General features: G+C 59.0%; 1 protein-coding gene across 1 annotated transcript in view; it reads left to right on the top strand.

Annotated features, from left to right (window-relative positions):
* The first annotated feature begins 613 nt into the window (after positions 1 to 613).
* The window catches only part of ANO1 (anoctamin 1), an 87442-nt gene continuing 61821 nt past the window's right edge, over positions 614 to 26234 (top strand). The window contains exons 1-5 of the mRNA XM_058526186.1: positions 614 to 781; positions 8133 to 8465; positions 22002 to 22100; positions 22905 to 23056; positions 24623 to 24677. Coding sequence (XP_058382169.1) covers positions 674 to 781; positions 8133 to 8465; positions 22002 to 22100; positions 22905 to 23056; positions 24623 to 24677 — 747 coding nt within the window. The 5' untranslated portion in view covers positions 614 to 673. The remainder of the gene's footprint in view (positions 782 to 8132; positions 8466 to 22001; positions 22101 to 22904; positions 23057 to 24622; positions 24678 to 26234) is intronic.

Below are 26234 nucleotides of genomic sequence, written 5' to 3'. Positions count from 1 at the left end.
CAACATTAGGGGCTCTGGAGAGATGCTCACCGTGGGGTAGATGCGCGAGTAGCAAGGGCGAGCAGGAGAGGGCGGGCCCGCGGAAAGCAGGGGAGGCTCCCTGGAGGAGGTGAGAACTGCGTGACAGCGGGGGGAGGGGGAAGGGGCAGGGAGAGCATTCCCGACCTCAATCGCAGCAGCGTCTCTCCCCTGCAAGGTGACCGCAACAGAAGCGCGAGGTTGGGAGATTTTCACTGAAGGTGGGGGCTGTTGGTAGTTTCCTCCTTGGTAGGAAACCTCGGCCTCCCTCAAAAAAATCCAGAGGGCCACTTTCCCCGGATAAAAATAAAACTTGGAGGGGGCCCGCGGGAATGGAAGACTTTCTTCCTGTGTTTAAATTTCTACGGAAAATCTGACCCTCGCGGCCGCCGCCCCTGCCGTGCGCGGGCAGAGCGGGCTTTAAGGAGAGGGGGTCCGGCGGGCGTCCGAGCGCGAGCAGGCGCGGGCCCGGCAGGGTGGGCGCAGCCGCAGCCGCGCGAGCGGAGCGCGGGGCCGGCGGCCGGGGCGGCGGGCGGAGCGGGAGGCCCGGCCCCCTGAGCGCGCGCGAACGCTGCCGTGTCCGCTTGCAGAGGCCGCCGGGGCCGTGGATGGGGAGGGCGCGCCGCCCGGCGGTCCCGGCGCACAGGCGGCCGCGATGAGGGTCAACGAGAAGTACTCGACGCTCCCGGCCGAGGACCGCAGCGTCCACATCATCAACATCTGCGCCATCGAGGACATCGGCTACCTGCCGTCCGAGGGCACGGTGAGTGCGGGCGGCCGCGAGCCGGAGGGAGGGCCGCGCACCTGCGCCGCGCCCGGGGCGGGCGGGCGGGCGGGACCGGGGCCGCAGGGCCACGCGGGGCTCGGGGCGCGTGGCGGGCGCCCACCCGCGCACGTGGGCCCGGGCCGCATGCACGCGCATGCGGATCCGGGCCGCCGCGCCCACCCGCCCATCCCAGCGCCCCTGCCTCGGTCCCCGGGCTCCGCGTCCCCGCTCGCAGCCCCTTCGCCCCGGGCCCGGGAGCCCGAACCAGAGCGCACGGCCGGGGCCCCGGGTGGGACACTCCCTTCCCTATGGTGCCGGTTGGGGCAGCCGGGGTGGGGGTGGGGGAGTCGCCTCGCCAGGGGAGCGTGGCAGCCTCCAGGCCCCACCGCGCCGCCACCCCCTGGCGACAGCCGCGCCCCTCTGGGGTTCGACCCGCCGGCGTCGCCCTGTCTTGCCCGGGCGCACGGAGTTTCCGCAGCGCGGTGCCCGGCACCGGAGCTGCCAACGCCTCGGGCAGCAGGCGCGCGCCGGTCGGTCGGGACTTCTTTCCGCGCTCGCCGCTGACCGCCCCTGGCGCCCGCGCCGGGTCCGGGTGGTAGCGGGGCCGCGTGGACCAGCGCAGAGCCAGCCGCGTGGTTGGGGACTCCTCTCCCGGGTCCGGCTACCCCCACCACTCTCCCTGGGGCCGGACCCGGCAGTCACAGCGAGCTCTGGAGGACAGAATTCGCCCATGAGGGGTTTGGCTTCGAGTTAGAACAAAGTTTGCCCGAAGAGGGAAGGGCTGAGACAGCGCCCTCAGCCCGGGGGGGAGCCCCGCGGCCGCTCACTGTGGGCACGGAGAACAGACTCCCCTTTCTCCCCGGTTCCCCTACAGCCAGCGTCAAGGCCGCTCCCCAGACGATGTCAGGCCCCAGCGCCCTGGCTTTGCTCTGACCAAGCCCAGGATCGCCCCGGCCTGCTTCTCTAGCCTCGGGCTGGACGGCCGGGCATCCAGGGCGGTGCTGTGGGGTGGGCGCCCTGCAGGGTGGGCGTGCTGTGTTTCAGGGAAGGCAGAGACCCGGGGCCTTGCGCCCCACCTTGGGTCACAGCTGGGGCTCCTTGTCGGCATTTGGGGGCTCCTCTGCAGCTGGGCTCACCCGGAGGTGCAGGGAGCCCTGGGAACCAGTGTTGATGGAGAGGATGTCTGCCTGTGACAAACACCATTGGCCTTGAAAGCTTAGGGGTCATCCTTTCCACAAACCCCCTGTGCTGCCGTGTGCCAGGCCCTGCTGGATCCTGGGCGCCGTCGGGGAGTGAGACAGGAAAGCCGCGCTCGTCGGGGACTTGAGCAGTGATGGAACGTTACCCAGGATACACAGGACCATAGCCGGTCACTGTGTATTCAGTCACTTAACTCACAACGACCATATGGGGTAGATGCTGTTACCGCAGCGAGGAGACTGAGACCAAGAGGGAGCAGGAGATCTAGGAAGGGCCAAGACTCAGGAGCAGGTGGCCACAGACAGTCTGCCGAAGGAATGGACATTCGGGAGGAGAAGGAGCTGGTCACACCCGTCACGGGGGTGGGGCCTTTCAGACAAAGAAATTGCATGTTTCTTTGGTGAAGAAAGAGGTGGGGACACCCGTTAGGAGGCATGAGATAGTGGTGGCAGCCAAGGAGATGGAGAGAAATGGACATTCCAGAGGCAGACCGGATTAGACTTGATGATGAGTCGGACGCCAAATAAGAAATCGAGCCCTTAAATGGCCCTGGGCTCCGGACTTTTAGTTCACTGACCTGTTGCTTATCAGGATCCAGAAACTGTCTCCCCCAAACCCTAGTGAGGGCCACAAAGTCTGCAGAGGGGCAGACTGGCCCATCATCCAAGGTATTCACAGTGCAGAAACACACAGACAAGCCCGGGTCATGCTGTTGACTCTTGTTCTGCACACATCTCTGACTCTGGGTAGGTTTCAGGTATCGCAGGCTTGAAGGGCTGTGAATTGGGGACACTGACCACAGAAAGGAAAGATGGCCGAGCAGTGTCCTGCCAGTGAAATGGCCACAAACAGGCTGGACGCAGCAGCTCTAGGAGCCCGGGGGCCTGTGTGCAGAGCGGGCAGCATGACAGGGAGAGCTTCCAAGGGCATCCCCACCACAGCTCAAGCCAGGAATTGTTGCTCAGTCATCACCTTGAGTCACCCAGGGAAGGCGGCCCTGTGCATGCAAGGGCCAGGGGGCGTGGGCTGCGTGTCAGCAAGTTTCTCTCTGGTTCCCAGCCGTGCATCCCCTGCCCGTGTGCAGTGTCGATGGAATTTATACCGGCCGTCAGGATAAGCCCGTCCCATGCAGGCTGCAGTCCCCAGCCCGCCCGTGTCTCTGTGCCTCTCCTCTCCCTGTCATTCCCAAGTTCAAGAGTAAAAGTCACTTCCTTGTCTCTGTACAAAGAGGTGTCAGAAATGACTCAAAAGCCAGAGGCTAGGCTAGGTGCAGTTTATTTCATTAAATTTTCTTTGTGTTAATCTTCGAGCATCTCTACCTCCTTCCTTCAAACTGACGGCTGTCAGTCGCCTGGGATCTGGGTGCCCCGACAAGCCCAGACATCCCCCAAGAGAAGCACCTAGTGCTGGTACGTGCTGCAAGATCAGAGCGTGTCCCCATGTACCCGAGGTTGGAGATGATCCGTTTACAGGTTACACAGTTTGCCCGATGATCATAAATTGATGTGTAGCACTAGTGATTTAATTAAAAATGTTTTGGAATAAAAGTGAAGTTTAGAAGTGATGTTCTCCTCGGATCTGAAATTCAGAGTCCCGGAACTGAAAGAGATTTTGCAGGTCGCTGATTTCCTTTTCCTCGTTTTTGGAAACAGTGAACATAGTGGATTCTCTTAGAGTGATCCTTGAGACTTGGCCTGACTCTGGCTGGTCCACACCGATGTGTGAATCAGCTCCAACCCCAGGTGAGAAGCCAAGGAAAATGCCAGAAAAGTGAAAGCTGGTCGCAGTCCAGCATCCGAGAGGTGGACGCAGGCTGCCGTTCCCCTCCTCTGCCCTTTACTCGGGGTTACGAGAGGGGGTTTGGAGCAGATGTGGATGCCTTCCTGCTGTGTGAGGTGCTTAGGACAGGGTGCTCCTGCTGTCTCCCAGAGGAACCTCAGGGAGCCCTTTCTCCCCCACCCTTTTCCTCTCTTCCTCGGGGAAGCTCCTTCCGGGGGCACTTCTCCCCAGATACTCCGGGGTAATCTTCAGAATACTTGCACATCTCCCATCATACTTTGTCCCCACAGGAATCCTGTGATCTAAGTCAAGGAGATGTTTATGTCCCCATCTTGCAGATGGGAAAACTGAGGCTCAGCGCCGGGGAGTGTCGTGTTTAAGGTGCTGGCCTGGCTGGGTCTCAGCTTTGGGATCCTTGATCTGGTGGCTCCAACCAGTAACTGTGCGAAACCGAAGCCTCTGTCGTTCATTCAGGCGTGCATTCATTCACTCCACGCCTTTGCGTTTGGTGCCGACCATTAAGGACAGGCAGGAGAAATCCCTCACCCTCAACCTCGGTGCCCGAGGGGTCGCCTGCCCCCTTCTTAAGGATGTGGAGACCTTCTGAAGCTTTCCCAAGCCTTTGAACTGAGACGTTATGCGTAAGGTCTAACCCGTATCCCTCCCGTTGCATTAAATCTTTGCCTTCCTGTCCTGTCCTACACAAGAAAAGCACTCCCTCCATGGAAGGCTCCACGGAAGGGCCCCGCAGAGTCACATGGCCGCCAGGGCAGCCTCTGTGGTCTCACTGTGCGGCTCTCTCCCCAGCTGCCTCTAAGCCCAGCTCAGAATTGCTCTCCAGACCCTGGGGGCCTCCCAGCCAGTAGACAGTAGTAGGAAGAGAGCCCACCTTTCCTGTTTAAAGGTTGCTAACCTCTTACACTTATTCAGGTAGGATCGTCCCCATTTTATAAAACAAAGATGCAAACAGACAAAGCAACTTGTCCAGGATCACACCACGAATCAGTGACAGGGCCAGGCCTGAGGGGAGGATCTGGGACTCTCACACTAGTACCCGTTGCTGCCTCCTACTGGTCTCAGCTGCGCATCCAGCTCCCTTTGGTAACTTCTAAAAGTCTGGATTTGGCACTGCCACCATCTTTCACTTGTGGTCCACTTCGACCATGAGATTATTTTTCCCTGTCTTCCCCTAGTTCTTTATTTGTGCTTGTATCTCAGTTCCCAGTTAGAGCAAACTTCTGTTGAGGGTTCACCATATACCAGGCCCTGTTGTAAACTCTTTAAGTATACAATGTGTCTAATCCCTCCAGTAACCTTTTGAAGGAAATTGTATTAGATGAGGGAGGTCTTATTATTCTCCCTCATTTTACAAAGAGGGATTCAGAGGGACGAAGAGATTATACTTTGTGCCCTGGGTAACAGCTAGAAGTGGCAGAACTGATCTTCGAACACAGGCAGGAGGATGCCCACTCTGGATGAGGGTCCTCGACCAGGCCCCAGTGGGACAGATGGTGGTTGTTCAGGATTGAACATAGTGACCCTTTCCCGTCTCGTGTTGGGGGGAAGTTGGGCAGCTCCCTGGGTTAATTTCCCTGCTCTCTGGCTGGATGGGGTCACTCTGAACTTCCTTTCCACTCGCTAAGGGTTTGTTTGTCCACTTTGTTCATTATTAGCCGTTATTCCAGCCAACCAGGGGCATTTACGGGGCCCCCACCAGGCGCCGAGCCCGCCGTGTATATAGCAGGTTCTGGATGGAGGTGTGTAGGGGCAGTCCCCGGCCTGGCCTCTGGGATCCTGCACCCGGCTTGGGGCCCTTGTGGGTTAAGAGCTTGTGGACCAACAGTTCTGGGGCAGTCCCAGTACACGAGACCTGCACTGGCTGGAGTGGTCAGGGGCTCCAAATCGTGGAGGACGGGGATTTATCCCATGCCCGGGAAGCTAGGCAGAACTACAAAGCCCAGAGACGGAAGGCGTGCAGGTGGGAAGCACAGCATGGGCAAAGACGAGGAGGAGGGGATACGCAAGGCCAGACTGCAGTGGGCCTGGGGGGCGGGGGGGGGCTCGGGGACGGTGATGCAGGCGGGAGACGAGGACCAACAGTCACGTGCACGGCCCCTGGCTCAGCTCGGAAGACCCAAGTTCCCCACCTGGAAAATAGGGACGAGCTCCCCGTAGAGACCCTAGGAGTCTGGAGCGCCTGGGGTGCTGGCAGCAGGCGGGTGTGCCCTCATGCCCTGCCTGCCCTGGAGACCCCACGTCCACCTTAGGATCTGACCTGTGTCCCGCACTCACGCCCTGCCCACTTGTGGGGACTCGGTGGGAGGACGGGCCTGTGCTGAGACAGACTGTCTCCCCGAGTCCCCGTCGCTATTGAGAGGTGGGGCTTAGCCTACCGTCTGTGCTGTAACCTCGGGCGCCCCTCACCTCGCTGGGCCTCAGTTTCCTCCCCAACCAATTGAGAAGAACAACCCTTTCCTGCCTCTCCTGCAACGTGACCATGCAGAAGGTGCTGGGGTCTCCCGTGAACGCTGTCCTGGGCTGGACGTAGACTCCCTCCTCCCCCCTGCCCCCGAGCCCTCCCAGTGCCACCCGCCCGCCCGCTCAGGTGGTCCTGGCCCCTAGGCACCCGGAAGTCTCTGTGTGAGGCCCTGCGGGTGCAGGCCAGCCGGGCGTCCACGCTGGGTGGGTCCTGAGAAGGCCGTGCGTCACTGTGGGTGGAAGGCGACGCTTGTGTCCAGCTCCAGCTGGCCGTGCGCCGTCAGGCTGTGAGAGAGGCCGGGTCTCCAGGAGGTGGCATCCTGGGACCAGCCAGAGGGGCCAAGATTCAGGGGCCTGACCCCACCCTCCCCAACCAGGATGAAGGACTCCTGACCCCCACAGAAGGCGGGGTGGACCCCTGCCCCCAGACCCTGCCCAGACGCCCTTCTCCCTCCTTCCCCGTGCAACAGCCACCATCTGGGCAGGCCCCCTCGCTGTTTCTCCCCGTCCCTCCACCCCCCTGTCCCTAATGCTGGACAGTTTGGAAAGAAGCCCGATCCTGTGGGGTCCCCGCCCTACAGGTGGCCTTGTGTGCTTTCAGCAAACACAGTCCCCGACCCCCGGAACGAGGGACTCTTCCTGCCGCCTCTCTTGCCCAAGTGCACAGCCCTTTGGAGTCCCGGGGCAGGCAAGGAGCCGTCCCGTGGGGAGACTCTCCAGGCCAGCGAGGCCCCCAGCACAGCTCGGTCCTCGGGCCACGGGCATCGGGGCCTGCCTTCAGCCGCATGCCGGCCTTGGGCTCCGGGGCGTGCCGGCGCGTCCCGAGGCCCCATGGCAGGAGTGGGAAGCGCCTGTGGGGCGGGAGCCCCGGGGTCGGGTGCAGGGCCCGGGCTCAGCTCTGAGGACCGCCAGCCATTTAGAGCTGCTGTGAGACCGCTTCCCAGCATGAATTTATTTATTTTCCCTTATTTCCAAGGAGCAGCTTGCTGATTAACCTGTCTGCCCTCGATAACCAGCAAAATCCCACGGGAGTTCTAGAAACCAGGGTTTGGCTTTAGCAGCCATGCGTCATCGCAACTGTGGGAGGGCTGGATTTTAACCCACTGTCCCACACTTCTGTCTCGTCGGCCCCCCGGAGCCCTTCAGGCGGGTGGGGAAACCGAGGCAGGGCTATATACACAGGGACCCGCTCTGTTACCCACCTCTGTCAGCCTCTCCCTCCCTGCCTCCCTCCCCCTCCCTGTGGCCCCTAAGACCCCCACCCAGATAAAGTACTGAACCCAAACTGGTGACTTGGGGTCTGTTTGGGGAAGACCCCAAATGAACACGGTGAGTGGCTGGCCTCGGACCACACAGCAAGTTGGTGGCAGAGCCGGCGCCAGAAACCGGGCCAGGGCAGGGGCATGATGGGCCTGCGGCCACCTTGACGTGACATTGCCGAGCACACCGGCCAGCGGGGGTTGAGATTTGCAGGCGCAGAACCTAAGCTGGGCTCTGCACTGCCCGGGCCCCTGTGGACAAGTGTGAAGAGCACTTCCTGGGGGTCGACCTTGCAGCAGGCAGCCTGGTCCCTCAGGGCCAGCCTGCTCTAGCCCCATAGAACCGGGGGGCCTGCGGAGTGGTGAGTGTCTGCCTTGGCGTCTTCGTGTGTCATTAGCAGCGAATGTCTCCTTCTCGAAGGTCAGCTCCGTGAAGGCAGGGCCTGTCCGCCGTGTCCCCAGCTGTCTCAGCCCCTCAGGCACTGCCTGCTCCTGGCGGGCATTCAGTGAGTGTTTGTTGAATGACTGAGGGAGCGAGCGGATGAAGTAGTTCGGTCTGAAACGTGTGGCCCTCTGAAGGCCCATCACTGACAATGTGACGGCAAACGGGTTTCCCTTTTCTTGCCCCTCAGCTGCTGAACTCGCTGTCCGTGGACCCTGACGCCGAGTGCAAGTATGGCCTGTACTTCAGAGACGGCAAGCGCAAAGTGGACTACATCCTGGTGTACCACCACAAGAGGCCCTCGGGCAGCAGGACTCTGGCCAGGAGGGTCCAGCACGCAGACGCCGCCCCGGCCGCCCGCAGCGTCAAGCAGGACCAGCCCCTGCCTGGGAAGGGGGGCCCAGTGGGAGCGGGCGAGCCCGAGCCCCCGATGGACTACCACGAGGACGACAAGAGGTTCCGCCGGGAGGAGTACGAGGGGAACCTTCTGGAAGCCGGCCTGGAGCTGGAGCACGACGAGGACGTAACTATCCCCACTTCTTGTTGGCTTGTGGGGGTGGGCTGCCCCGGGGGCCGTGCATTCCATTTTCAGAAGGTGGTGCGGGAAATCTAGCTTAAACCTGTTCTCAGGGAAGGCGATGGAAACGCCTCTCTTGGTAGGGTTGGGTAGACATCACTCCTGGGCGGCTTTGGGGAGCCCCAAACCAGCGCCCCCAGGCCACATCTCTGTGGGAGGGGCCTTCTCAGCAGTGACCTTCGGGGTCAAGGCATTTCCTGCCCTGGTCAGTTCCTTCCCTGGGAAGATGCGTCCGTCCTTTGGGCTGGAGTACGAAGCTCTCCTGGGAGTCTTCCTGTGGTTGATCTTGGCCCTTCTCGGGCCTCAGTTTCTCAATCTGTCAAATGAGGAAGTTGGTCTGGCTGACCCCTGGGGACCTCTGAAATCTGATGACCGTGGCACTGTTTTCTGGGGCTCCTCTCCCTGGCGAAGCCCGAGAATCTTTCTAAGGGAAGTTTTTCTGGAAAGAGCCAAAGGTTGACTCACCTGGTGTGCAAGGCTGCCCCGGTGGCGGAAGGCACGGCGACGTGCTGAGGAGGGACCTTGGTGGTACTTGGGAGAGCGGGCGCTTCCCTCAACTTCTCAGGGAGTTTGCTGGTGTTCCCCCACCAACTCCTTAACCTCTCTGTGCACGGGGCGCCTTCCTTCCATGAACATTAGGGGACAGGCCTCTCGCCCACAGACCTGTCACTGTGCAGGATAACCAAAAATCAGCAGAAGTCTCTCCAACACACGAAGAGCAGAAAAAGCAGTTGGCAGGTTAACTCAGGGAGCCGTGAGTCCACCGCGAATGTTTAAAATAAAAGTTGTCCTCGGTTAGATCTTTCGTGGACGAGAGCCACTGCACCCTTAAATAATAAACGCTTTGGGTCCGGTGATAAGAGTGCCTTTGGGGTATTGACACCCGAAAGCAGGTCTGTTAGAGACTGGAGTGTGACTTCTGTTTCGTGACAGGTCATGGGAAGCTGTAAGAAGGGCTCCCCAGGGCCTCTTTCTCCCTTGGCCCAGTGGTGGAGGGACCTTGTGTTCCACATGGGGCATCTCTCTGGGTGGCAGCCACCGTTGCAGGTTTGGCGAGTTCTGCCACAGGGGTGCTCCCCGTGGGAGTTGCGAGGACATGTGAGGGGCCTTGGAAAGTTTTGATGATCAGGAGCACAGGTTTGATCCTGACAAGCTTGCGGAGAGCCTTGCTCCCTGACTTTGAGGGCAGCGGCTGCAGACAGGGATGTGCTGGTCTTTCTGGAGTTTTCTGTCTCGCCTTGTCTGAGACCCGAGCTGGGGCCCCTCGGGTGAGAAAAGCCATCGATTCTCCTGACTTTTCCCAGTGTCCTGCCCGGCCAGCCCTGCGGCGCTCTCTCGGAACAATACTGCTACTATGCAGACTTGACGCCAACCTGTCATTTTATAACTAGAGGAACAAATGGCTCCGTCAGAGGCGGGGGAGGCTGGAGGGAGGCTGGGGGGCAGAGGCCTCGCCCGGGAGCTGGGCGTGCGGAGCCGCAATCTCGGGCTCTCTGCGACCTGTGCCTTGTCTGTTCGCCGAGGGATTTGCTCTCTGTCCTTGTCATCCTTTCCTGACCACGACTTTAAAATCTCAAGCTTATAGGGACCCCTGCGAGGTCTGGTACTTCAGACTGACCCTGGCCAGATGCCAGACCCTCTACCTATCTTTGCAGGACTCATTGAGCTCCTTAGGCCTCAGTTTCCCCATACGTCAAATGGAGATAACAGTAGTATTTACATCACTGGGTTATCGTGAGTAAAGTGCTTAACTTGGAGTCTGGCACGTGGCAAATTCTTATTGGCTGATGTTAATGTTATATCATATTTTAGTGGTCATATTGAGTGGGCATAGCAGTCCCAAGAAGAAGCGAGAAAAGAGCCTTTCCAAGTCCATTTAAATACTACATCACACCTGTCTTTTTAAAACCTTTATTCTCTCTCATGACTTTGAAATACAGAGCAGATATAAAGACATTGGTCTGTCACCAGAAAAGATCTAGTTTTCCTAATAAGTGGCCCCAAAATGTCATCGATAATTTGGCTCTGGAGCAAAGAGGCTTTTCAGCCGTGGATCGGGCTGTTTTCAACATGAACGTGTTACTGCGGTGTAGACTAGACGGTTCACGTTTTCAAAGTGGCTGAAGTTGGGTGTGTACCGTCTTCCTGCTGGAGTCTCTCAGATCATAAACCGTGTTTTACAAGCCCACCCCATAATTCTGGAGCTTTCATCTGAGATGAACTAGGCCAGGGTTGTTGAAACAGCCTCCCCTGCGGCAGCCTGTTGCATTCACCCGCCGCCCGAGACAGGCAGAACCGGAATCCGTTCAAAGGCCGTGTGGGTGCACGCAGGTCCTGGGGTGTGCGTGGGCCCCTGCCAGCGTGATTAACCCATAGCCACCGTCCTAGTTGTTCCAGGGGCAGAGGCAGCCTAGCTACTGAATCCTTCCCGGGGCTGTGCTCAGATTACAAGGAGTGAAAGGGCTTGCAGTTTTGGAAATAAGATAGCCTCCGAGAGAGCCCGTTGCACAATCTTACCCAACTGGAAGCAAAATCGGGGGCTTATGTGCACTTTCCTGGGGAGAAAAATCTATAGAATCCATCAGATACACAAATGCTCAATGACCCCCAAAGGATAACGAGTCATTGCTCTAAAGCCGGCGTCCTCAGCTTTGGCACTACTGGCATCCGATACTGCGCAGCATCCCTGGCTTTGGTCATGCAACCAGAAATGTCCCCAGACATTGTCCCCCGGGGGCTAATGTCACCCCTGGTTGAGAAACCCTGCTTTCAAAGCTGGATGGAGGCAAAAGGAGAAGAGGGAACTGGAGGGATGGGAGATAAATAAACAAGCCCCCGAGGGGTGGGGCCCCTCCAGACTGTCTACTGGCCCGGCCTTCCGCAGCCATGACCAGGCGGCCGCGTGGAGGTCACTGGCAGCACAGAGGTGACCTGCCTTTGCTCCCGGAGGGGCCAGCGGGTATGTGAGGCTGTGCTGCTCGTAGGCTGCGAGCCCCACACGGACGGGGCCCCTCTGCTTGCCCTCTCCCAGTCAGGGGCTTTATTGCTGTGAAGAAATCCCATGATGACGTGAGGAAGACGACCCGGCTGAGGACACAGTGGGGCCCGGTTCTTAGGGACGCATAGCAGCCTCCGGGGGCGGCTGTAACAAATGACCACAACCCAGGGGGCTTGAAACAGCACAGACTGATTCCCTCCCAGTTCTGGAGGCCAGAAGTCCAAAATCAAGGTGTCGGCTGGAACTTGCCCCCTCTGGGGGATCTGGGAAAGGATCCTTCCTGCCTCTGCCTCTTGCAGCTTCTGGGGGCTCCAGGTGTTCCTTGGCTTGTGGTGGAATCCTTCCAGTGTCTGCCTCCGTCTTCGAGTGGCCTGCTCCTCTGTGTGTGTGTCTGTGTCTCTCCTCTTGTAAGGACATCAGTCATTTCGTTTAGGGCCCACCCTGATCCAGTATGACCTTATCTTAACTTGATTTCATCTGCAAAGACCCTATTTCCAGATAAGGTCCCATTCACAGGTGGGGGGGTTAAGACGCAGACATCTCTTTTGGGGGGCACCGTTCACCCCACTACGACAGCTGAGGCTCTGCACTGAGGAGGTTATCCGGGGACTGGAGTGGCTCACGCATGGCCGCTAGAGGTGCCAGCAGCGAGCAGGGGAGATATGGTCTGTGGTTGGGGGACAGAGCAGGGCGGGTGGTCTGGGGGCTCCGGCCTTCGCCTGGCTGCCTCACTGCAGGGCCCGGGCTTTGCACAGGAACCCCTTGGAATCTTGTCAGGCTGCAGGCTCTGATTCAGCAGGTCTGGGGCGGCCCGAGCCTGCGTTTCTAACCTGCTCCCGAGGCGTGTGGCGGCAGCTGATCCTGGACCATACTTTGAGGTGTGAGGGTTTTGCAGGCTTTTTTCCCCATGAGCCAGCAGAAGCATCCCCAGAGAAGGTCCCCCAGCGTCCACACAAGCCCCCGATCCACTGTTCGACGCCCCAGAGGTAACCCCAGACAGAGACCCCAGCACTGACCACAGGGCCCCGTGTCCGTGGAACAGAAGTGGTGGGTCTCTAGGAAGCGAGCCGCTGAGTGCTTTCCGACCTACACTCTTACAACCCCACGTACAGGACACACGACGGCTGAGCCTGGCCGACAGGCTGTGACCATGGGTCTCCCACTGTCCCCCCCAGCTACCTCACCCAGGCTCAGAGGAACCCAATTTGAAAACTGCTTCCCCAGACGCCTGCAAGAGAGAGACCCTGGGTGTTGGGAAAAGCTTTGGCACCTTCATCCAGAGGACGGCCCTCAAAGTCAGTTTCATGCATGAGGATCCAAGAGGGGTCCCATGTCAGAGACGCCCCTGGGACAGCACGCATGAGCAGAAATGACGGGAAGAAAAAGGGTCATCGAGGCAGGAGGCCCAGGCCTTCCTTCTCCAGGAGAGTCAGTCTCTCTCTCTCCCCTCCCCTGACCGCAGTGGGGTCAGCTTCCAGGGCCCCCGTTAAAGGGACAAGGGCAGTTTGTAGCCAATGTGTCTCCCTGCAACTGAGACCCATCAGCATTTTTCAAGTCCAGCCTCAAAGCCCACTGGACATTATTTATATGTCTGTGGGTCGTTGCCGAGAAGGCCACACACTGAAATCCCTGCTGTGTGTGCTGGGGGTGGCCGCGGCCCGCGCCGCCCCGAGGCTGAACTTGACCCCGGCTTTGGCAGAACCGTTGAGGCCGCGAACAGCAGAGCCATGTGAGGTCTGCTTGCTTTCATGCTGCCCTCCGGGGTTCACCTAGGCGCCCCGGCTGGCCGGCTGTTGCTGCTCGGCATTCCTCCTCTGAAGCTGGTGTGGCCCTTCCGCGGCATCTGTTTCTCATCTTTGCAGATGTTGCTTTTGAGGAGCAAGCTGGGAACTGGCTGCGGGAGAATGGGCGCTGCTTCCAGAACAGACTTCGGGGCGCACAGTGGGGTGGTGAGGACGCCGCCTCTGAGCTCCCTGTGCGGGTTCAGGCCCCGCTCCGCCACTTCCTGGCTGAGCCACCTTGGGCAAGTGGCTTCCCCTCTCTGGGCCTCGGTTTTCCCATCTGTACAATGGAAGTGATGGCACCCCCTTCCTCGTGGAGCGTGGGCGAGGTTGAGAGCATGAGCACCCCCTCGCCTGCAGCCCTCGGGCGGAGGCTGCCGTTCACGGCTCCCGTGACCCGAGCAACAGCTTCCTTCCTGCCTGATGGGAAGGGCAGGGTTCTCCGGCACGTGGAGATGACTCCTGTCCGTGTCCCCCACCAGGTGACCGGGGCCGGTGGCCGGCAGGGTTGCCGTGGTCACAGGAGAGGGAGGGGGGCTGTTTCTTGCAGTTTCCAGCTGAGGCCTGGGGGCAAGCGCGGGTGTCCAAGAGGGGTCTGGGCTTGGCTAACTGGAGCCCGGCCCTCAGCACCGGAGGGGGCGCGGCGGGCCCCTCCTCACAGCCCCCTGGGGGGTTGGGGGTGGGGGGTCCTTGACTTTGAGAAACCTGAGGTCTAATCCCAGCATCGAGATACGAGAGGACAAATGTTCTCGGGGAACGCGTTGGTCTGGAAGCAAAACCCCACCCACCCCACCCCATGTGGGCTCCCTCGCCCGCCATGAAGAAGTGATGGAGGAGTCAGACCCCCTTTAAAGAGAGGAGCTGAGGCTCTGAGACGTGGAGCAAGGAGACCGAGGCCACAGGGCCCACACGGGCGGGACGAGCTCTTGAACCTGGGTCCCTCCGGGCTTCTAATTTCGTGCTCTTTGCCCTGAACCTCGCAGTCTCCAGCCCCCGACCCCGGCCCCCGGGCTCAGTGCCCCCCCCATGGGAAGAAGAAGGGGCCTCTCGCATGATGTCAGGGGCCTCTAGTCTAGTCCAGAAGCTGTCCTTTCTCCGTTCATAATTCCGCCATTGCACATGCATTTCTTTGGCTCTAAAGGTTTTATATCTCTAGTCTTCTGCTAAGGCTTTTATACACCCTGCCTGACTTCCTTTGCGGCTGTCTTCGTTTTCTGGAAGCACGCTTCTTTTAAAGTGAATCCTGGCCATTTTCCTAAAGCTGTGTCTTTAAAGTCCCCCGAGGGCGGTTGCACAACTCTGCTTGGGTCCCAGTTGGTTGGGGTGACATCTTTGCCATTCTGGCTGCAGTTTGGCATCCTCCAGGCCCGCTGTGCCAGAGTCCTTCTCTTTCTGGCCCATCATGAATTCTGTTAACCCCTTGGTAGCTTGAAATAGGCCACGGCGAGAGTGTTTACACCGTGGAAACTGGCAGATGCTAAACATCAGGGCAGGTTTTTCTTTCTGCAGAGCCGGGGGGCCGTCCTTACAGGCACCCCCTGCTCTCCCCTCACGCGTCTTCCTTTCCTTGGAGAGGTTGAGTATTTTCAGACGTGTCTGTGGAGTTTTTCGTTCTCGTTAGGATCCTTCTTTATTTCTGGAAGTTCTGTTTGGTTCTTTTCCAAGTTGGCTATGTCCGTTTTTAATAGTTTCCTGTCCTTTGCAGAACTTCTCTGTCTCGAGGTTTATTTCTTTAGACGAGGTGAGCACAGCTGATTTATTAGCCATCTAATCCTCCCAGAATCCCGGGGCCGAGGGGTCGCCTCTGCTGGTTCTCCTCCAGCTGTCTCCCGTCCCGGGGCCTCTTGCTCCTGCCCGCTGGTCACTGCCCTTACATAACCCCTGGGGGATCCCCAGGGCCTGGAGGAAGGACCCTTGTCCGGAAAGGCTTGGGGCTTGCGTCCATCACACATCTGAAGGCGTAACAGATGGAACCATCTTGAACCAAAGTCGCAGTCTGAGGTCCCCAGACCCACTGGGGCCGTGGCCTTTGGGGAGCAGGACTTCTAGAGGTGATTTCCTCCTCTCTTCCCCCCAGGACCACCTTCCTTGCAATTTTTCAGGGTTGGAGGAGGGGGGCCCTTTCCGGGGGGGCTCATGGGGGTCCAGCTCCAGGGTAGTTCTCCTATGAGACTCCCCATCTTGGGCGGGCCTGGGGCTGACACTTCCATCCCCCACTCCAGCCCAAGTGGCCATGCCGGTAGATGCCCTGGGGGCGACAGGATCTTGGTCAGTCCTCTGGGCCTGGCAGAGCCGTGCTCTCTTCTCAGCTCTTCAGCAACTTGAAGGCTGTGACGTTTATTTTATGTTTTTGTCTGGCATTTTTTATTGTCTTCCATGGGAGGGTGGATCTGAGTAATCCACTCGCCTATCACAGAAGCAGGACCAAGAATGAATATTTTCTGTTGATTTACTTACTAAATAGTCCTTCAACAAGCCAGGCCTGGGGGGCCAGACCCTGTGCCAAGGGCTGGGGGTAAAGATGCCCCCGGCCCTGTTCCTGTGCACTTTCCCGGCCCCCCACAGATACAGCATTCGTTGGGTCCCTGGCTCCCTTGAGACGAGTCCGGACGGCACTAAGACGGTGCAGAGGGCCTGCTTGCACCAGCACGTGATGTGATCGTGCCCGAGCCATCAGAAGCTGCTCCTCCTAGGCAGTGGAGACATGGTCAGCAGTACCCACGAAGTGGGAAATGCCAGTTAGCGGGTGACCTCTCCACACAGACCCACGCCCAGTGACTAAGAGCGTCTCCCACGCCCTCCAGGGAGCCACGTGGGTGGAGGGCGGGCACGCTCGAGTCGGGGCCATCCCCAGGGCAAGCTCCAGCCTTCCCCGTGCCTTGTCCTTGTGTAGTAAAGTGGACCCAGAGATGCCTGTGGGAGGTCAGGGAGAGGACCGTGCGAGCGTCTGAGTGCCGGGGCGCCCTCGGCGGGCGCACTCAAGGTGCTCAGAAGGACCGTCCCCCCTCTTCCTTCATGGCTACTCGGTAAATATCATCGGGCACCTACCTGTGCCAGGCGCTCCCTCCATCCCAGGGACGTATCGGTCCACTAAACAGACAAATCCGGCCCAGAACCAGCGTTCCAGCTCACATGCGTGCAGGACGCGGTGCCAACAGCAAGAGCCGACAGATGCGGCTGCTGCCGGGAACGCGCCTGCTCACCCGGGACTGACTGGAGATGCCGCTCTGGGCGTCTCGTGCCTCGGAAACCTGTCGGTTGCAGAGGCCGCGAACCCTCCCAGAGGGCAGCCCCGGAGAGTTCCAAGAGCAGGGTCTGGAAGAGGCCTGCGCCCCCTTCCTCGGGCCTCCTGACGCCCACCCAGGGAGGCAGTGTCCTCACTGGGAGCTGGGGAAGCCAGCTGAGGACGGAGAGAGACGGGAATCTGCCTAGGCCCCTCCCGGGCTGCCCCTGCTGGACTGTGCTCGGAAGGGTCTTTGCGTCCCTGCTGTGTGCACGGCACACTGCCCGTGGCTCCCAGCTGGCCCTGTGCCAGGGTGGAGTCTGGAGAGGCCCCTCCTAGTGGCTCCACGACACTGGGGACCCCAATTCCCTGATTTCAGGAAAGGTGCCCTCCGGGGCGTGAAGCAGCCTGTGGGGGTCAGGGTGGGTGATGAGGCAGCGCTGACCATTCTGTGGAGCCAGTGGCAACCAGGAACGGCCCACGTTCAGTCCTTTCTGGTGCAAACCTTCCAGCAATTTCCGAGCCCTCGCTTTAGCCATACATGGATGGTGGCCGTGAAGGGATGCGAGAAGCACGCGGTCCAGCCCGTGACTTAGTTTTTTTGTTTGTTTTTTTTTAGTTGTTTTTTTTTTTTTCCTGAGCTAACATCTACTGCCAATCCTCCTCGTTTTTTTTCCCAAAGCCCCAGTAGACAGTTGTATGTCATAGCTGCACATCCTTCTAGTTGCTGTATGTGGGACGCGGCCTCAGCATGGCCGGAGAAGCGGCGCGTCGGTGCGCACCCGGGATCCGAACCTGGGCCGCCAGCAGCGGAGCGCACGCACTTAACTGCTAAGCCACAGGGCCGGCCCCAGCCCGTGCCTTAGAACGTCCAGGCCCTCAGGCAGCCGTGGGGGTGTAGACAGGACCCCTTGGCATCCCCAACCACCACGAATCCCCCACGGGGATGTTTTTGTTTGTGTTTTTGTGATTTTCTTCTTCCTTCCAAAAGGAAAATGCCAGAAACAATTCTGGTGAGGTCACAGGTTTTGCGAGTCGGGCTCGAAATGGAGCACCCTCGCCCCGCTCCCACCCCTCTGGTTGGGCGCCATGTGGGGGTCCTGACCCCGTCCCCTCCAGAGCCCCGTGGCCTGGCCAAGTTGGGCCCTCCCGGCCCCCACGCCGTGGCAGGGCTGTGGCCTCCGAGTTCCCCAGCACGAGGGACCAGAGTCGGGACAGAACCCACTGCCCCGGGACATCTGGCTGAGGCGAGGGGCCCCAGCCGGCTCGGTTCCTTCCCTCTGGGGGCGGGCTGTGGTCAGGCCGGGCAGGACGGTTTCAAAAAACATCCCATATGTGCTTTTGCCAAACTGGTCCCACGACCCTTTTCCCAAATCCCACCAGATGTTTCCTGGGAGAAACCCTGCGGCTCCCGTAAACGGGAGCGTGTTTCCCAGGGAGGCCGGCCGCGGCCCCCGCTCCTTGACCACCGTCGAGGGACATCTCCCTGGACTCGGGAGAATGTATTTTGGGTCTGTGCGTGCGGTGGGCAGTGCACAGAAATAAACCCGGGTCTGTGATGGGAAGAGATGGGTTCGGCCGCACGTGGGCTGTCGAGGTCACTTCGTGCTCGGGGTGCCCCACGAGGTCGGCCCCGTGCCCGTGAGTCAACAGGACCGATGGCACCGCCGCTTCGGTCTCAGGGCCTCCAGGGCTCCCTGGGCTGGGGAGGTGGCTTCTAGCTTCTTGACCAAAGGAGCCCGTGCACGTAAGCAGGTGCGGTCTCAGCCGCCTTGCAGCCGGCCAGAGAGGTGATCCTGGGTGGAGGCAACAGCCCCTCATTGTCCTGACCTCTCCTGCCAGCGGGGGGCTGGGCATCAGGAGCTCCCCCAACTGTGAAGCAAGTCTAGTATGGCAAAGATTTGCAGGCTCAGAGAGGTCGAGTCATTTGCCCGAGACCACACAGGGACGAGGCAGGACTCTGACCCAGGCCACTTGATCCCAAGGCCTCTAAGTCCCGTGGCCTCGCGTGGTGTCCACTTGACACCCAACCTGCCCCTCAAGGGCAGCAGAGGGATTTGGGCTCTCCTCCCCAGAGCCCCCGGGCTGCCGCCTCTAGCCCGTGCTGAGATCTGTAGGTTCACAAGCCCTGGGCTGCCGTTTCGGGGCTCCAGGCCCCCTGCAGACGTGCCCGGCGCCGGCACACCTCTGAGCCTTGCCTGTTGGGCCCCTGTGCCTGCGTGCCCTTGTCCTGGCTTGTCTCCTTAAAGCTGCCTCGGGCCTCCAGACGCTTCTTGGAAGCTTCTCCAACTGCTGAGCTGGGCTCCCTGCACAAAGCACTGTAGGGTCTGGCCTACAGCTTTGTGACACATGGAGTGGGCCAAATGGTGGCCCAGGAGAGCTGTGTCCACCTGGAACCTGAGAAAAGGTGGAATTATTTGGAACAAAGGTCTTTGCAGATATGATTAAGTTAAGCATTTCTAGACAAGATCATTCTGGATTTAGAGTGGGCCCGCCATCCAGTGACAAGTATCCTTGGAAGAGAAAGGAGAGGGAGATTTGACTCACGGGGAGAAGGCCGTGCACGATGGAGGCAGAGACCGGAGTGATGCGGCCACAAGCCTGGGAACGCCTGGGGCCCCCAGCAGCTGGATGAGGCAGGAAGGACCCTCCCCTAGAGCCTCCGGAGGGCGCGCGGCCCTGTGACAGCTTGATCTCAGACTTCTGGCCTCCAGAACTGGGAGGGAATGAATTTGTGCTGTTCTAAGCTGCCCAGTTTGTGGTTGTCTGTTACAACAGCCCGAGGACACTGATTCAGCAAGCTAGCGTAGTGCACCCCTCTCTGCCTCACCTTCCTCAGCTCCAGGATGAGGACAGTGGGAGGCCCTACCTCACAGGCTTGTTGTGAGGAATAAATGACTTAACACACGTAAATGCATGAAGCAGGGACCGGCACAGAAGCACTCAGAGATCTCAGCCTTCTCAACCTCATCATTAATATTACTCTTATGATGATGATTGGCATTGGCCTTCATTTAGTCATTCAACAAACACTTGTGGAGTACCTACACTGTGCCGCCGTGGGCAGTGGGGCCAGCGAGCACGGAGGCCCCGGGCGGGACTCGCCCGAGTGCTGGGGCTGCACGGAGGAGGCCTGTGCAGAGGCAGCGCGGCTGAGGCCCCCGGGAAAGGACAGCTCCTCCAGGGACGTGGGGGCCTCAATGTCAGGTTCAGTGGTGGAGGGATGAGCCAGGATTCACCCAGCAGGTGTTTGCCCTTCTCTCAGGGTGGGGAAGAAGCCCCAAATGGAACTCAGTGTCAGGGAAGTTCCCTTCCCCAGGTGGGATGTGGGGCAGGGTCACTGGAAGGCACAGAGCGGGTCCATCCCTCCATCTGTAGCTCTTTCTGCTGGACCCGGAAGCTCTGCCTCTCGCTGCTCGAGGCCGGGCTTCTCCTGGGCTCCTGTGAACGTCAGTTTTCGCGGGCTTCCAGTCGGCAAGTGTATTTGGGCCACCGAGGAGTTTTTTCTTAGACGTCATCCCCGAGTGACTTCAGCTCAGTTTTTGCCAAAAACTTGCAATGATCCCATTTTCTGTGGCCACGCTCTCAGCCTTGAGAAGTCTGGCGGGCCGTGGACCCCCCTCTGGCTCAGGGAAACCTCGTGTTTCTTTGCTTTTTGTTGCAATGACGTCCACGCCGCGGGGCATCCCAGTTATCTCGGGGCGACCGGACAGTTTGTTGATAGTACGTGTGTCTTTGATGGGAACACGTGTTACTACCGCGTTGACGCTGTCCACTCGATAAAGTGAATCTCTTACACACAAAATTCCAGGGGGAATAGAAAAGAACAGAGAGTCGTTGGGGCATCGAGGTCTCATCCATGGTGAAGAGTGGGGACTGGGCAGCACGGCCTGCGTTAGAATTTGGGCCCCACGCCTGCTGGCTGCAGGATGCTGGGCCCTGACTTTTTCCCCCAGCTTTATTGAGGGATAATTGACAAGTATAACTGTGTATATTTAAAGTGTACGACGTGATGATTTGATATACGTATACATCGTGGAGTGATTACCAAGGTCAAGATAATTAACATGTCTGTTACCTCACAGTTAACTCTTTTGTGTGTGTGTGTGTGTGTGTGTGTGTGTGTGTGTGGTGAGAGCGCTTAAGATCTGCTCTCAGCAACTTTCCACATACAATACCGAGTTGTTAACTTGAGTCATCATGCTGTACGTTAGATCCTCAGAACTTAGTCTTGTTATAACTGAAAGTTTATACCCTTTGACCAACATCTCCCCATTTCCCTTCCCCCAGCCTCGGGCAACCACCAGTCTAGTCTCTGGTTCTATGGTTTTGACTTTTTTAGATTCCACATGTAAGTGAGATCATACAGTATTTGTCTCTCTCTGTCTGACTTACCTCTCTTAGCATAATCCCCATCCACGTTGCTACAAATGGCAGAATTTCCTTCTTTTTTGGGGGTGAATAATATTCCATTGTTTGTATATACCACATTTTCTTTATCCACTCATCCACTGATGGACACTTGGGCTGTTCCATGTCTTGGCTGTTGTGAATAATGCTGCAGTGAACATGGGGGTGCAGCTATTTGAGATGCTGATGTCGCTTCCTCCGGATGTATACCCAGAAGTGGGATTGCTGGACCGTATGGGAGTTCTAGTTTTAACTGTTGGAGGAGCCCAGGCCGTGACCCAATCTCTTTAAGCCTCAGTGTTCCCATCTGTGCAGGGGGCAGTAGTCGTGCCTTTCTCATCGCGCTGGCTGTGCAGGTCGATGGAGTCAGTTCGCACGAAGCCCTTAGGTTACCCCCGCAACACTGGGCTGCTCGTCCCTGTCGTTCAGACACGCTGGGCCAGAGAGCAGTGACTGGTCCAAGCACACAGCCATTTAGTGGGGGGGCTGGACTTGAACTCGGGCCTGGCGTCGAGCCCCCGGACCAGGCCGCCCACTCACGTGCGGATGAAGGCAGTACAGATGCAGGGAACCGGGGGGACAGGCCAGGCGCAGGTGGAGGAGTGGCCGGACCCCCCGGAGGAAGATGCCCAGAGGGGGCCATCTTCACCATCACCTCTCCCCGCCCCTGCTCGGAGACTCAGGGGACACCCGGTTCACCCACTTGGTCACAGGGCCTGGGCTCACTGTTGTGAAAGGCCCTTTTTTTGCTGCCGGGGCTGCTTTGGGGGTCCTTGGCTAACCCCTGGAAAACCTCCCAGGTGTGTTGGAGTCTGGGACCTCCCTGCAGGCCCTCCCAGCTCTCCACTGTTCCCGTGAGACCTGGAGGAGCCCACTTCACCCCCGAGCTTCCTTGCGCCGTCTGCAAGGAGGGTGTTCTAACAGCGCCGGGAAGCGTCGTCCAGAGGAGTGAGCGAGGGGCCGGGGAACAGCGCCCCGCGTAGCAGCTGCCCCAGAACCTGCAGTTGCAGCTGACGGTGACGCTGGTCCCCGCCTCGCGTCCTGACCGAGCACCTCTCTCCTCTCTCTAGACTAAAATTCACGGGGTTGGGTTTGTGAAAATCCACGCGCCCTGGAACGTGCTGTGCAGAGAGGCGGAGTTTTTAAAGCTGAAGATGCCGACAAAGAAGGTTGGTGGCGATGTTTCTGCCCCGAGACGGAGCTGCAGGGCTGACTGTCACACAGACGCTGGCAGTCGGATGTTATCGGGAGGCTCTGAGCTGTCGTGAGATGAGAGTGAGCTTGTGTGCCACCCCTGGGAGGGCAGTGTGGCTCCCGTGTCCTGATGGTGGAGAGTATAATGCGGCCGGGTGATCTTTAGAGGCCCCGGAGCAAACCCCACCAGGAGACAGCACAGGCCAAGGAGCCACGGAGCTTATCCTAAACGCGAACACAATTAACCCTCCCGCTCTGTCTTTCATCCTGGCTGTGTCTCGGCTAATTCATCAGACTCATTCTAATCACATTTCCTAGCTAGCTGGAATTTTTCTTTTGAATGTTTGAAAACTTTCGGCTAAGCAGCAGTCTGACAGCGTGTCCTCCGAGGCTTAACCAGGCGTCCCCCAGATTTACTTTGCACGTGGGGAGGAAAACGGGAGGGTTGAAGCCGTGCCCAGGAGTAAGTCAGCCCCGCCTTTTCAAATCCAGTGGAATCGTCTGGATGACTTCTTTTGAAACAAAAGTAAAGTTCGGGGGAGAGGTTTCTGGAATGTATTATAATTGCACATTTGGCTGGGCTCTCCTGAAACCCTCAGCTTTCAGCATTTATCCGGAAACCCAGGTGTGGAGAGGGGCGTGCTGGCCCGTCCGGAGGCTCTGTTCCCAGGACGTGCCATCTCAGTGGGGTGGGATGGCTCTGTGACTGTCTGAGAATAGACTCTAGGGGCACGGCTCAGCGGATGACACGGATTCCCCCTGCCCGGTCTCGTCCGCAGCTGTATCACATTAACGAGACCCGAGGCCTCCTGAAAAAGATCAACTCCGTGCTCCAGAAAATCACAGACCCCATCCAGCCCAAGGTGGCCGAGCACAGACCCCAGACCACGAAGAGGCTCTCCTATCCCTTCTCCCGGGAGAAGCAGCACCTGTGAGTGGGGGCCCCCCCTGCCTGCCCTTCCCCACCATGTGGTCATTTCACCCCGCAGCATCATACATGACATGAGACAAGCAGATTGTGGGACAAAGCCCTCTGAGGTCAGAGGGAGTTCTCCATCCCCCAAAGAAGTGGGATTCCAGCCCCTGGGGCGTATTCTCATAAGACCTTGTAGTTCTTGAGCACAGAAGAGGCCCTGGAAATGATTTCCAAGGTCACTGTTAACTGAGGAATGAAGGGGCAAAGAGTCTTGTCCTTCTGCTGAGTGACACTTGGGAAAACTAACACGGGCCCAAGTGAGGGCATGTGTGGGCCTTGGATTAAAGCCCCAAAGCCCTCGCTCCTATCGGCTCCCTCCGTCCCTCTCCCCTCTCGGGATGTGATCCCACAAGAGGATCTGGTTGACCGAGCCCCCTGAAGGCTGCCAGCTCTGGGAGCAGGAACTGAAAAGCAGCCCCGGCTGGAGTCCTGAGGCCCCAGGGAAGCGCAGCCAGTGGGGTTGCCTGGCAGTGCCGCACCTGCTCTGGAACCTTCCCTCCTCCCCTGCTCCCCAGGGGCAGTGGGGCGTAGCCGCCTGGGTCAGTGGCAGCTGCACGGCCTCCATGGAGCCTCCCGGGCAGAGCTGGAGTGTGGGCAGTGGTGGGAATAGAAAGCTCGAGCTGTGGGAACCCGGTGGGGCTTCGATGACGAGCTCTGGGAGGGGAGGGCTCCTGGACACCACTGGTCCCACGGGGCTTGAAGAGCTCGGCCTCGGCTCAGAGCTGGGGCTTCTGCCTCGGCAGTGTATTAGTCACAGGGCAGGGGCCATGTGCTTCACTCCACTGTGGCTCCCGATCCTGCTGAGGATAAGAAATAAGGGAGAAGGAGATCGCCCCCCGCCCAGCTCCTTCCACCAGCTCCAGGACAGAGGCTTCCCGGGCAGTAGAAGGAGACACCCTCTTTCCAGGGCCCCCCGGGCCCCGGCCTCCTTCTGCTCTGCCCTGGCCGACTCCCTCAGCGTCCTCTGCCTTGCCAGGCCCAGCCCACCTCCAGGCCCCATGGGGATGGAGCCCTGGGGAGCCACCCTCCCCAGCTCTACCCTGAGCACCATATCCCAAAGACATCCCTCTGCCCTCAGGAAGCCTCAGGCAACCTCCTGGGGGCCCAAGACCTCAGGACCAAAACCATTTGGAAATTACAGGGAGACTGGTAAACATTGCAAGTGTCCCCATCCTCATCCTCAGATGGTGGAATGGTGGTGGAATGATACCGTGCCCATCCTCATCCTCAGAGCTGCCGGCTGAGGATTCATCAGAAGGAAGCAGGGGTCCTCGGGGAGGGAGGTCAGACCACACTTGCCTTGGGGGTCGCCTCCACCCATGTGGATCTCCGAGCCTCCTGGGGGCGGGGGCGGGTAGACAGACTCTTCCAGATGCCCAGGGTCGGGTCACATCTGGCGTGTGGACTGTTTCGCTAATTTGAGAGTGGCAGCTAATGGGGACGGTGGTTTCCCAGGGCCCTGGAAACCCGGAGAGCCGATCCAGTGAACTGTGTCTCTTTTCCTTCCCGATATTTCAACAGATTTGACCTGTCTGACAAGGATTCCTTTTTCGACAGCAAAACCCGGAGCACAATAGTAAGTATTGCACGCGGAAATCGCTGGCTCTCTAGCAAGGTGGCCCGGGGGAAACGGATGATAATTTCATTTCAGTGAAACTCCCCCGGGTGGAGGCCGGCTCTAATTGTCTGAGAAAGAAATAATTAGAATAATAAAACCGAGAGGGCTGCAGGGGACCCGGGGGAGGGCCGCGGCCCCAGGCCAGCTCTGAGGAGGAGAGCCAGGTGGAGCCACAGGAAAGAGGCAAGAGAGAGGAATTCCAGACCCCTGGGGTTATTTCAGCGTGCTGTCCGCAGCACATCCCTCCAGCCTCCTTGCCGCTCGCCCTTTGCGGAGTTTGCGCGTTCCTATCCCTAGACCCGGAGGTTTCCGCGCAGGCGGGCCTGGCAGGATGATGGGCAATGGAGTAGGTTTCCAAGGCTTTGCCAAATGAGCAAACTGAGGTTTGAAATCCAACCAGGCCAGCCTGCCCTGTTCAAGGTATTGGTTGAATGTTTATCCACCGGCCGCCAACTTGTCCGCCCGCCAAGTCGGGCCGTGCACGGCCCAGGACCCAACTTCTATCTAAACAAGAAATTAACCTCGCAGCCAAGCCTGGCTGTGGCTCTCTCTTCCCCGGGGAGAGGTGCAGGCTGGGAGGAGGTGGCCCCTTGACCTTGGGCAGATAGCTGCCCCTCAGGCCACATCCCGAGGCTGGCAGGCGGCCTGGCGCGGGGCAGTGGTGCAGGGCGCAGTGGCGCGGGGGGCTCGGCCGCTGCAGGGCAGGCAGGTCCGGGTCCCGGCCTCCCCTCCCAGCCTCGCAAGCTCGGGAGTCACCTAGCCTGGGTCAGAATGAGGACGGGTCTGGCTTCCTGCTCAGAGGGCGCCTCCCCCGAGGGTAACCTGGGCGCAACGCTGGAATAGAGCCACTGCCGTGATTTTTGTTCTGAACATGTTATTGATTCGTTTTAATTAAATCGTGATTATAAACAACAATGAACTCACGTATGCAGAAACATCCGCGGCCTGTGTAGCTCGGGGCTGGCCTGCTCCCAGAAGAGGTAACTCCTCTCTCTCTCTCTCTCTCTCTCTCTCTCTCTGTCTCTCGGACCTCGACGGAGAACCAGCCACAGCTCTAACCTGAGTGCTTTCACTTTTTCTTTGCCATTGTGGGATAGAGAGAATCATAAGGGCCGGCTGAGGAAACTGAGTCACGGTCCTGTGTGTCAGGATGTGTGCGCCCCAGATTTTTACATTGTCTGGGCCTGTTTGTTAAGGTGGCCCTGGAGCCATTTAGATCTCAGGGGACAAGCGCTTCTGGCAGGAGGAACAGCCAGGCTGGAGGCCCTGCGGCCTCGGGAGAGGGTTTGGTGAGTGAGAGGAGCAGCCAGGAGGCTGAGGTTGCTGGGAGGGATGGAGATGGGGCAGAGGAGGCCTGGGGGGGCCACTGGAAGGTCGTGAGAGTGCAGAGAGTTTCGAGAGGGTTAATGTGCTCTGACTCGCACATCTTCGGCGTAGGGCCCATTATTTTCATCCCATTTTTCAGGTGGGGAAACTGAGGCACAGGGTAGTAAGGTAGTTTGCTCAAGACCACAC

The sequence above is a fragment of the Diceros bicornis genome, chromosome 31, assembly GCF_020826845.1.
Source record: "Diceros bicornis minor isolate mBicDic1 chromosome 31, mDicBic1.mat.cur, whole genome shotgun sequence".
NCBI lineage: Eukaryota > Metazoa > Chordata > Mammalia > Perissodactyla > Rhinocerotidae > Diceros > Diceros bicornis.
Note: the sequence above shows the minus strand (reverse complement) of the source record. Positions and strands in the feature narration are given on the sequence as shown.